The sequence below is a fragment of the Coregonus clupeaformis genome, chromosome 16, assembly GCF_020615455.1.
Source record: "Coregonus clupeaformis isolate EN_2021a chromosome 16, ASM2061545v1, whole genome shotgun sequence".
Lineage (NCBI taxonomy): Eukaryota > Metazoa > Chordata > Actinopteri > Salmoniformes > Salmonidae > Coregonus > Coregonus clupeaformis.
Genome location: NC_059207.1, coordinates 24,799,857 through 24,812,908, shown reverse-complemented (window position 1 = coordinate 24,812,908; position 13,052 = coordinate 24,799,857). Strand labels below are relative to the sequence as shown.

General features: G+C 38.4%; 1 protein-coding gene across 2 annotated transcripts in view; it reads left to right on the top strand.

Moving 5' to 3' along the window:
- The window catches only part of msh3 (mutS homolog 3 (E. coli)), a 105,550-nt gene that overhangs the window by 17,543 nt on the left and 74,955 nt on the right, over positions 1-13,052 (top strand). Inside the window, exons 9-12 of one of the 2 annotated variants that reach the window (XM_041900515.2) lie at positions 5,932-6,041; positions 6,318-6,432; positions 6,554-6,629; positions 6,967-7,076. In XM_041900515.2, the coding sequence (XP_041756449.2) occupies positions 5,932-6,041; positions 6,318-6,432; positions 6,554-6,629; positions 6,967-7,076 (411 nt within the window). Of the gene's footprint in view, positions 1-5,931; positions 6,042-6,317; positions 6,433-6,544; positions 6,630-6,966; positions 7,077-13,052 lie in introns of both variants that reach the window. The other variant, XM_041900514.2, reaches the window with a different exon arrangement.

Here is a 13,052-nt window from a genome sequence, read left to right as displayed (position 1 = left end):
GACTGATGAAGTGTGTGCAGCTTGTAACTTTTTTCAAATCATCATTAGTGGCCCATCATGCAGCCTTAGAATGTATAAAAAATCTAGACATATAGCCCAACGTTTGTATCACAACTAAAGTTGCATAAATAACTCTAAATTAAGCATATAGGACCAGTTTCTTTGTTAACCACTCAACACAGAATAGCCACGTGTGCACTTCCTTTGAAATTGTTTGGAAAAAAATATCCTTTCTATTTTATTAAGCTATGTTCAATTGTATTCTTCATACTATAAAATAATTTACAAATAATGCCAATGAATTCTAAGCAACTCTTGTCTGCCAAATGAACTAGTGTAGCCCACGGTCATATGGCATACCATATCAGGACTAACAGAAGGACAACTCAGAGTATGCTATTCTGTTCTTCTGAAATAGACTACATTTTCTTCATATCATGTTTCTTTAGACCTGTCTAAAATAAATAATGGATTTATTGTGATGGTATAGGCTATATTAAATGGATTTATTAGATATTTTAAAATGTAGATGTTCCAAAGGTCTGCATCAGTGGTTAGTAGGCGTGTGGAAGCCAGGAGATGCTAAACGTGTTTATGCTAATTAACGGTCAATTATCGTGAGACCGGCAGTTATTTGCTTGACAATCACCGGCTGACAAAATTTCATGACCGCCACAGCCCTAGGTATATACAGTGGGGAGAGCATGTATTTGATACACTGCCGATTTTGCAGGTTTTCCTACTTACAAAGCATGTAGAGGTCTATAATTTTTATCATAGGTACACTTCAACTGTGAGAGAAAAATCCAGAAAATCACATTGTATGATTTTTAAGTAATTAATTTGCATTTTATTGCATGACACAAGTATTTGATACATCAGAAAAGCAGAACTTAATATTTGGTACAGAAACCTTTGTTTGCAATTACAGAGATCTTACGTTTCCTGTAAGGTCCCCCTGCTCAAGCCAGCGCATGTCCAGGCCCGTCTGAAGTTTGCCAATGACCATCTGGATGATCCAGAGGAGGAATGGGAGAAGGTCATGTGGTCTGATGAGACAAAAATAGAGCTTTTTGGTCTAAACTCCACTCACCGTGTTTGGAGGAAGAAGAAGGATGAGTACAACCCCAAGAACACCATCCCAACCGTGAAGCATGGAGGTGGAAACATCATTCTTTGGGGATGCTTTTCTGCAAAGGGGACAGGACGACTGCACCGTATTGAGGGGAGGATGGATGGGGCCATGTATCGCGAGATCTTGGCCAACAACCTCCTTCCCTCAGTTAGAGCATTGAAGATGGGTCGTGGCTGGGTCTTCCAGCATGACAACGACCTGAAACACACAGCCAGGGCAACTAAGGAGTGGCTCCGTAAGAAGCATCTCAAGGTCCTGGAGTGGCCTAGCCAGTCTCCAGACCTGAACCCAATAGAAAATCTTTGGAGGGAGCTGAAAGTCCGTATTGCCCAGCGACAGCCCCGAAACCTGAAGGATCTGGAGAAGGTCTGTATGGACGAGTGGGCCAAAATCCCTGCTGCAGTGTGTGCAAACCTGGTCAAGACCTACAGGAAACGTATGATCTCTGTAATTGCAAACAAAGGTTTCTGTACCAAATATTAAGTTCTGCTTTTCTGATGTATCAAATACTTATGTCATGCAATAAAATGCAAATTAATTACTTAAAAATCATACAATGTGATTTCCTGGATTTTTGTTTTAGATTCCGTCTCTCACAGTTGAAGTGTACCTATGATAAAAATTACAGACCTCTACATGCTTTGTTAGTAGGAAAACCTGCAAAATCGGCAGTGTATCAAATACTTGTTCTCCCCACTGTATATACATTTCTCAAAGTGCCCATCCCAAAAATGTGGAATAAGCAGGCTTTGATTTCTTGTCAAACAGGTAGAAATGGGGTCTTAGAAAACATCTACCAAAAAAGTATTAGAAGTACATCAAAACACATTTACATTACATTTTAGTCATTTAGCAGACGCTCTTATCCAGAGCGACTTACAGTTAGTGAGTGCATACATTTTTCATAATAATGTTGAAGAGCCCTAACTAATATCAACACTTACATTGCCTTCAATAAGTATTCACACCCCTTGACTTTTCCCAAATTTTGTTGTGTTACAGACAGAATTTAAAATTGATAAAATTGAAGTAGAATTATGTTTTTTTTTGGTTTTTACAAATTAATTAAAAATGAAAAGCTGAAATGTCTTGAGTCAATAAATATTAAACCCCTTTGTTATGGCAAGCCTAAATTAGGTCAGGAGTAAAAATGTGCTTAACAAGTCACTTAAGTTGCATGGACTCTGTGCGCAATAATAGTGTTTAACATGATTTATGAACGACTACCAAATGTTGGTACCCCACACAGACTGATCTGTAAGGTCAGAGCAGTGAATTTCAAACACAGATTCAACCACAAAGACCAGGGAGGTTTTCCAATGCCTCGCAAAGAAGGGCACCTATTGGTGGATGGGTAAAAAAATAAAATAAAATAAAAATATATATATATCCATCCCTTTGAGCATGGTGAAGTTAGTAATTACACTTTGGATGGTGTATCAATACACCCAGTCACTACAAAGATACAGGCGTCCTTCCTAACTCAGTTGGCGGAGAGGATGGAAACAACTCAGGGATTTCACCATGAGGCCAATGGTGACTTTAAAACAGTTAGTTTAATGGCTGTGATAGGAGAAAACTGAGGATGGATCAACAACATTGTAGTTACTCCACAATACTAACATAATTGACAGAGGGAAAATAAGGAAGCCTATACATAATACAATTATTCCAAAACATGCATCCTCTTTGCAGTATTACTTTAGTGCCTTATTGCAAAAACTGTGGCAAAGCAATTAACTTTTTGTCCTGAATACAAAGTGTTATGTTTAGGGCAAATCCAATACAACACATTACTAAGTACCACTCTCCATATTTTCAAGCATAGTGGTGGCTGCATCACTTTATAGGTATGCTTGTAATCGTTAAAGACTGAGGAGTCTTTCAGGATAAAAAAGAAACTGAATGGAGCTAAACACAGGCAAAATCCTAGAGGAAAACCTGGTTCAGTCTGCTTTCCACCAGACACTGGGAGATGAATTCACCTTTCAGCAGGACAATAACCTAAAACACAAAGCCAAATCTACACTGAAGTTTCTTACCAAGAAGACAGTGAAGGTTCCTTAGTGGCCGAGTTACAGTTTTGACTTAAATCTACTTGAAAATCTATGGCAAGTTCAGAAAATGGTTGTCTAGCAATGATCAACAACCATTTTGACAGAGCTGTAAGAATTTTGAAAATAATAATGGGCAAATGTTGCACAATCCAGGAGGGGAAAGATCTTAGTCTTACCCAGAAAGACTCACAGCTGTAATCGCTGCCAAAGGTGCTTCTACTAAGTATTGACTCGGGTGTGAATAGTAATGTAAATGAGATATTTCATTTTCAATAAATGTGCAAACATGTTTTCACTTTGTCATTATGGGGTGTTGTGTGTAGATGGGTGAGATTTTTATTTATTTAATCTATTTGGAATTCAGGCTGTAACACAAAGAAATTGTAATAAGTCAAGGGGTTTAAATGTTTTCTGAAGGCACTGTATATTTAGTTTAATATATTTTTCTGTAAGTTTAAGAAACGTCTTCTCTTACCAAAAACCCGCATATCTTTAAGATATATTAAAATGTGTATACCTCATGTGGAGGGAGGATAATGAAAGTTCACGGAAGTAACACATAAAGGTAGACTTATCAATTAGTTATAGTGTTTTTACTGATATTAATTTTGTTTATTAATTTTTAAGTGATTAAAACTCAATTCTGTTACCAAATCAGTAACAGAATTTCCTAAAAATTGTTAACGGAAATTCTTCTATTGAATTGGCTACAATGAGAAATCATAGTAGTCACAAACCAGTCACACCTACTAATGTTCTCCCTTCCACTGGCATACTGTTATGTTCAGCTAATAACTGTTTTCTTTCTCTTTCTGTCATCTGGTGGTCAACCCCTCGCTCTTGCACTCTTCTCTCTCTTCTGTCTCTTTCCAATTAATGTCACTGCTCCCGGCTCCTACTGACACCTACTCATGAGGACCCTCTCTTTCCATTTACTGTAGTTTACATTTGGTCCATCCGCCCTGGCCTTGATTTCAATGTCCACAGACCTCTTTTTTTGGTTGGTCCGAGCCAGCCCTGATTTCAACGTCCACAGACGTCTGGACCGGCCTTCGTTTGGCCCAAACATACACTGAGTGTACAAAACATTAGGAACACCTTCCCAATATTGAGTTCCACTCCCTTTTGCCCTCAGAACAGCCTGAATTTGTTGGAGCACGGAAAGCGTTCCACAGGGATGCTGGCCCATGTTTACTCCATTGCTTCCCTCAGTTGTGTCAAGTTGGCTGAATGCCCTTTGGGTGGTGGACCATTCTTGATACACACGGGAAACTGTTGAGCGTGAAAAGCCCAGCAGCGTTGCAGTTCTTGACACACTGAAACCGGTGCGCCTGGCACCTACTACCATACCCCATTTAAAGGCGTTTGTCTTGCCCATTCACCCTTTGAATGGCACACATACACAATCCATGTCTCGAGGCTTAAAAATCCTTCTTTAACCTGTCTCCTCCTCATCATCTACACTGATTGAACAAGTGACATCAATAAGGGATCATAGCTTTCACCTGGATTAACCTGGTCAGTCTATGCCATAGAAAGAGGTGTTCCTAATGTTTTTTTGTACACAAGTTTTGACAGCACAGTAGGGCACAGTAAAGAAAAGTAGAGCATAGTTCAGTACTGTACCGTAGAGTGTAATAGAGTGGAGTAGAGTTCCGCACATTACATAGTAGAGCACACTAGCGTTGACTACACTATAATGTACTGAACTATACTGTAATGTACTATACTGAACTATACTGTGCTGAACTCTACTGTTCTGTGCTGTGCTTAACTGTACTCTGTACACACTAGAGTTGACTACACTATAATGTACTGAACTATACTCTACTGTGCTGTACTTTGATGTCCAAACTTGTGAAACATAGGCGTCTGTGATTGGTTCAGATTTGGTCCGGACCAACCAAATGTGGTCTTGTTTGGTGGCAGAGCTCATTAATATAATAGCCAGTGTGTAGAATAATACCCAAATATGCCTTGTAAGATATTGCATATTTCTACCTTTGTGTACCTATTTAGGATACATCACCAGGAAGAGAATGACTTGCATATCCATAATTATGCATTTCTGTGTAGTACAGATCAGGGAGCCATGATGAAATTCTGTTACCGCAATTATTTTACCGGGTGTAAATTCACTTCAATTACTGTAGTTCAATATTTTTTTTTTACTCAAGGTGTCATGTCATAGCTGACACCCCATTCTTTCTGCAGACATCTTTTAATCTTAATTCGGAGCTAATAATTAACAGTATTTTGGGAAAATGTGTTCACACAAAAAAACTGAGGGAGATTTTACAGAAATTCTGCTACCAAACTTTGCATCTGCACAGTTCTTCCAGTAAATGTGATTTTGTACATGTTCAGTGTAAATTGTTAAATATAGTCCTTGTGAATAGAGTTGTATGGTTTGTTAAACTTTGAAATCGCTGTTATTTTTTTGGCATACATTTTAATTTAAAAATCTTAGTCTCAGCGCAATTCCATTACCGTATAATTACCCATAACTCAAGCATAATGTACGCAGATCGTCATATACGACGATCTTCAAGCAAAGTTAAATTACTTTTTTCTAAAATGTATTTCTTAGATATTTTACTTTATCTTAGATATTTGTGCCTGAGCTGTTCTGACTAACAGGTTAATTCTGAGAGGAGCTGGTATAATAACCTCCTCTCTCTCCCTCTTCCCCCCATCCTTCACTCCCCTCCCTATCTATTTGCCTCTCTCTTTCTCCAGTGTGCAGGCTGGTGATGGTGTACGTATAGAGAAGAGGGACAGTGCTCAGTTTGACTTTGCCTCCGCAATGAACACTGTCACTGAGTTCTTCTGTCACACACAGGACTCAGGTGTGTCTGAGTGTGTTTGTGTCTGTCTGTGTGTGAGAGCGAGAGCAAGAGATGGAGCAAATAGAGGCTTCATGTCCTGATTTACAGGTCCGTGCTTCCATCTGTCCTTTAAGTGAAAAATAATTTCAGTTGGGACAGCGTGTGGGTGGGTCAGGTGGGTGTGTGTGTATTTTGGGGACGGTGGTGGACGATCAACAAAACAAGTATTCTCTAACAAAATGAGGCACGAGGTTGTGACTCATGGCTGTGTGTGGGTGTTTGTGTGTCCATCCCCAGGTTCCAAGCCTCTCTCCGGTATAGCCTCTTTGGAGAGCCCCGTGGTCTGCTGTCTGGGTCCTCTCATCCACTACCTCACAGAGTTTAACCTGCAGAGAGTACTACTGCACCACAGGTACACACACACACGAACACACACACACCGTCCTTGTGGTTGCCACAGACTGACTCCCTGTGACTCTTTTCATACTGTATGTGGTAATTCTCTGTGGATGTGTGACTTTAAGTTCGTTCAGGCGCCTCTCCTGTGAGTCAGATGGTATGGTCCTCAGTGCTACCACTCTCAGAAACCTGGAGGTACTCAACAACCAGGTACGTGTTAGTGAATGAGTGGGAACTGCTATGTTTTTCCTGCAATTTACTTGTGTACAACAAGGCCGTATTTCATATGTAACTTTATCTTATATAATGGTACTCAGGTCAGACCACGGGTTGGTGGCCTAAAATGTGCTATTTTGTGGCCTAAATTCTGTTTGGGCAATTGTTATTGTGAAGCATTGGAAAGGTATGAAAAATGTATGCACTCACTAACTGTAAGTCGCTCTGGATAAGAGCGTCTGCTAAATGACAAAAATGTAAATGTATGATATTACTAGGCCAAGTGCAGTACTCTTTTTCACAGACAGGTTTGTGTGTGTGTATGTTACAGACAGATGGAGGTGTGAAGGGCAGTCTGTTGTGGGTGTTAGACCACACCCACACCTCATTTGGTAGAAGACTGATGAGGAAGTGGGTAAGCCAGCCCCTCAAAGACACACAGTAAGTACACACTGAATCCCAAACCAGTCCCTCGCCCCTACTAACTCGCTTGGAGGGCCCTCCGTGTTGCTGACAAAACTCAGAGGGTGACTTCAAGAGTGGCGAGTGGATCAAACAATGGAAGCTGCCGTCTAGCTAGTCGTCTTGACTTCTTTCTTATCTCATTCTCGTTGGCACCAAAAGTAAAAAAAGTGTTGATAGGGGACAGAATGCGGTCGGACCATCATATAATAGGCATATACATTACTCTGACTGAATTTCCACGTGGGCGAGGATATTGGAAATTTAATCAAAGCCTATTAGATGATAATTTATTTATAATTAGAACAAAGGAATTTATAACTGACTTTTTCCAACATAACATAGGTACAGCGAATCCCCTCATTGTATGGGACATCTTTAAATGTGCCTTTAGAGGCCATGCAATTCAGTACTCATCTCGAAAACAAAAGCAATTTAGGTCAAAAGAGTTTATACTAAGAAAGGAAATAGAAAGTCTAACAGAACAGATAATGGCAATAAAAACTGTAACATAGAGGCTCAGAATAAATTAGAGGAAAAACAAAAAGAAATGGAAAAACTTATTCAAGAAAGATCAAGTGTAATATATTATAAAAATAAAGCAAACTGGATGGAATATGGGGAAAAATGCACAAAATTCTTTTTTAATCTTCAACATAGGAATGCTACCAAAAAGAACTTAATGAAACTGGTTACAATTGACGGAGTCACCCATAATTCTAATGATATTTTGAAGGAAGAAACAAAGTATTTTAAGCATATGTTTTCTTTTCAGTCGCCTCCATCTCCTCTAACTGAAGCTAATTGTAGAGATTTTTTTCCTATTGATAATGTCAAATTAACAGCCACACAGAAAGACTCATGTGAAGGTGAAATTACAGAGGAGGAACTTCTGGATGCAATTAAAGACTTTAAGTCCGGGAAAACTCCAGGGTTGGATGGCATACCAATCGAGGTATACCAAACCTTTTTTGATATACTAAGAGGACCGTTATTAGCATGTTTTAACCACTCCTATGTAAATGGTAGATTATCTGACACTCAAGAAGAAGGTCTGATCTCATTATTACTGAAACAGGATACAAGTGGAAAATATAAAGATCCAGTCCATTTACAAAATTGGAGGCCCCTTACACTTCAGTGTTGTGATGCAAAAATCCTAGCAAAATGTATAGCGCATAGAATTAAAAAGGTATTGTCGGATATTATTCATTCTAATCAGACAGGTTTTTTACATGGAAGATACATTGGAGATAATATAAGGCAAGTATTGGAAACAATAGAACACTATGGAAAATATGGGAAACCAGGCCTGCTATTCATAGCAGACTTGAAAAGGCATTTGATAAAGTTCGACTGGAATTTATATATAAATGCCTGGAGCATTTCAATTTTGGAGAATCTCTTATAAAATGGGTCAAAATCATGTATAGTAACCCTAGGTGTAAAATAGTAAATAATGGCTATTTCTCAGAAAGTTTCAAACTGTCAAGAGGAGTGAAACAAGGTTGTCCACTATCGGCATATCTATTTATTGTGGCCATCGAGATGTTAGCTATTAAAATCAGATCCAATAATAATATCAGAGGATTAGAAATACAGGGCTTAAAAACAAAGGTGTCATTGTACGCAGATGATTCATGTTTTTTTTAGATCCACAACTAGAATCCCTCCACAGCCTCATAGAGGATCTAGATACATTTTCTAACCTCTCTGGATTAAAACCAAATTATGACAAATGTACTATATTACGTATTGGATCACTAAAAATACAATTTTTACATTACCATGTAGTTTACCAATAAAATGGTCTGATGGTGATGTGGATATACTGGAATACATATCCCAAAGGAAATAAATGATCTCACTTCAATACATTTTAATAGAAAGTTAGCAAAAATAGATAAGATCTTACTACCATGGAAAGGAAAATACCTGTCAATTTGTGGAAAAATCACCCTGATTAACTCTTTAGTATTATCCCAGTTTACCTATTTGCTTATGGTCTTGCCTACGCCTAGCAAACAGTTTTTTAAATTATATGAGAAAAAAATATTCAATTTTATTTGGAACGGCAAGCCAGACAAAATTAAAAGAGCATATTTATATAATGAATATGAATTCGGAGGACAGAAATTATTAAATATTAAAGCATTAGACCTATCACTAAAATCTTCAGTCATCCAAAAGTTATACTTAAATCCGAACTGGTTCTCAAGCAAATTAGTAAGATTGTCTCACCCACTGTTCAAGAAAGGCCTTTTTCCCTTTATTCAGATTACAACCTCTCACTTTCAGTTATTTGAAAAGGAAATAATCTCCCAAATGTCACTATTTCTAAAACAAGCCATAGAAAGTTGGTTGCAATTTCAATTTAATCCTCCAGAAACGACAGAACAAATAATGCAACAAATATTGTGGTTAAATTCAAATATACTAATTGACAAAAAACCTTTATTTTTTGACAGAATGTTTAAAAAAGGTATAATCTTCGTAAATGATATCATCGGTAGGACTGGTGGAGTTATGTCGCACATGCAGCTAACAAAAACATATGGAAATGTCTGCTCTACCCAAAATTACAACCAAATAATTGCAGCCTTACCTCAAAAGTGGAAGAGGAAAGTTGAAGGGGGAGAAAGTAAGGAACTTGTCTGTCGGCCTTGCATTAAAGAACATAATTGGTTAAGGAAAACTGTGATAAATAAAAAAGTATATCAGTTTCACTTAAGGACCAAAGGATTGACAGCAGTCCCATATAGATTGCAAAATAGTTGGGAAGAGATCTTTGACGTACCGATCCCATGGCATAGTGTTTATGAACTGACACGCAAAACGACACCGGATTCAAAAATTAGAATCTTTCAATTTAAATTATTATATAAAATTCTTGCTACCAATAGAATGTTATTTATATGGGGGATACAATCTTCCCAGCTCTGCAGATTTTGCTGTGAAGAGATAGAATCATTAGATCATTTGTTTTGGTTCTGTCCATTTGTAGCTTGTTTTTGGACACAGGTCCAGGAATGGCTAAAGGATTGCAATATTTACCTGGAACTAACCTTGCAGATAGCATTACTGGGTGATCTGAAAAGTCATAGTCAATCAATCAATAATATAATAATACTTTTAGCAAAAATGTTTATTTTTAATTCACAATCTGTAGAAGCAATGAGAATAGAAAGGTTCAGAACTTTTGTAAAACATCACAGTATGGTTGAAATATATATGGCAAATAGAAATCCTATATGGATGGTGTTAAGAGATAGATGGGAGGTATTGAATAGAGTTGAAGGATGGGACTAATAACAAATAACAACAAATAATAACAAAGATAGCTAATAATGTAAGCATACTGTGTCCATAATAAGTATATAGGTTGTATGTTGGGAGCTTTTGGGAAAGAGCACAGTTAGAAAGATATGGCATTTAGAAGCAAACCGGATGGACATCATGAAAATGATCGGAGAGGTTGAGAGTAGAAGAAGTTTAGGAGCAAAAAAATAAATAAATATATATATATAGATAGATATAGAATTATTGTAAAATTAACTCTGTCTATAAGGTGCAGATAGTAAGTATAGACCGGAAGTAGAGGCCTGGGCGTTGTTGTTCACAAATTTACTCCAAGTAGGGAAAGGATGGTGGGGTTGAAAAGTAATAAAGGGGAATATATATATAAAAAATAAAAAAACATGGGGGGATTGGAAGTGATGCAGACAATTACATTGATAGAAGATACAATCTATCTGCAATATTAAGCTGATCCATCCCCGAAAAAAAAAAAAAACAAAAACAATGGAAGCTGCTGAGGGGAGGACGGCTCATAATAATGGCTGGAACGGAGCAAATGGAATGGCATCAAACACATAGAAACCATGTGTTTGATGTATTTGATATCATTCCACTCCAGCCATTACCATAAGCCCGTCCTCCCCATTTAAAGTGCCACCAACAACCTCTGGGATCAAATTAACCCATCAATTTCAGGACACACTTGTGACTTGAATGATGCAATTCATGTTCCACATTAAATAATAAAACGAGAATTATATTCAAATGAACAAATTTCCCCAGTCATTTTACAAGATATAAACCTCAGTTACAGTTAAACATTTAATTTGTGAGGTATTTCATTTGTTACATGTGTCAAGCCTAGAAATCTCACTGTCAACTGCATATATTTTCTGCAAACTTAACCTGTGTAAATATTTGTATGAACATACAGTGAGGGAAAAAAGTATTTGATCCCCTGCTGATTTTGTACGTTTGCCCACTGACAAAGAAATGATCAGTCTATAATTTTAATGGTAGGTTTATTTGAACAGTGAGAGACAGAATAACAACAAAAAAATCTAGAAAAACGCATGTCAAAAATGTTATAAATTGATTTGCATTTTAATGAGGGAAATAAGTATTTGACCCCCTCTCAATCAGAAAGATTTCTGGCTCCCAGGTGTCTTTTATACAGGTAACGAGCTGAGATTAGGAGCACACTCTTAAAGGGAGTGCTCCTAATCTCAGTTTGTTAACTGTATAAAAGACACCTGTCCACAGAAGCAATCAATTCATCAGATTCCAAACTCTCCACCATGGCCAAGACCAAAGAGTTATCCAAGGATGTCAGGGACAAGATTGTAGACCTACACAAGGCTGGAATGGGCTACAAGACCATTGCCAAGCAGCTTGGTGAGAAGGTGACAACAGTTGGTGCGATTATTCGCAAATGGAAGAAACACAAAATAACTGTCAATCTCCCTCGGCCTGGGGCTACATGCAAGATCTCACCTCGTGGAGTTGCAATGATCTTGAGAACGGTGAGGAATCAGCCCAGAACTTCACGGGAGGATCTTGTCAATGATCTCAAGGCAGCTGGGACCATAGTCACCAAGAATACAATTGGTAACACACTATGCCGTGAAGGACTGAAATCCTGCAGTGCCCGCAAGGTCCCCCTGCTCAAGAAAGCACATATACAGGCCCGTCTGAAGTTTGCCAATGAACATCTGAATGATTCAGAGGAGAACTGGGTGAAAGTGTTGTGGTCAGATGAGACTAAAATCGAGCTCTTTGGCATCAACTCAACTCGCCGTGTTTGGAGGAGAAGGAATGCTGCCTATGACCCCAAGAACACCATCCCCACCGTCAAACATGGAGGTGGAAACATTATGCTTTGGGGGTGTTTTTCTGCTAAGGGGACAGGACAACTTCACCGCATCAAAGGGACGATGGACGGGGCCATGTACCATCAAATCTTGGGTGAGAACCTCCTTCCCTCAGCCAGGGCATTGAAAATGGGTTGTTGATCGGTATTCCAGCATGACAATGACCCCAAAACACACGGCCAAGGCAACAAAGGTGTGGCTCAAGAAGAAGCACATTAAGGTCCTGGAGTGGCCTAGCCAGTCTCCAGACCTTAATCCCATAGAAAATCTGTGTAGGGAGCTGAAGGTTCGAGTTGTCAAACGTCAGCCTCAACCTTAATGACTTGGAGAAGATCTGCAAAGAGGAGTGGAACAAAATCGCTCCTGAGATGTGTGAAAACCAAGTACTAAGTCATGTTTTGCAGAGGGGTCAAATACTTATTTCCCTCATTAAAATGCAAATCAATTTATAACAATTTTGACATGCGTTTCTCTGGATTTTTGTTGTTGTTATTCTGTCTCTCACTGTTCAAATAAACCTACCATTAAAATTATAGACTGATCATGTCTTTGTCAGTGGGCAAACATACAAAATCAGCAGGGGATCAAATACTTTTTTCCCTCACTGTAACAAGATTCAACAACTGAGACATAAACAAGTTCCACAGACATGTGACTAACGGAAATTGAATAATGTGTCCCTGAACAAAGGGGGGGTCAAAATCAAAAGTAACAGTCAGTGTGGCCACCAGCTGCATTAAGTACTGCAGTGCATCTCCTCCTCATGGACTGCACCAGTTTTGCCAGT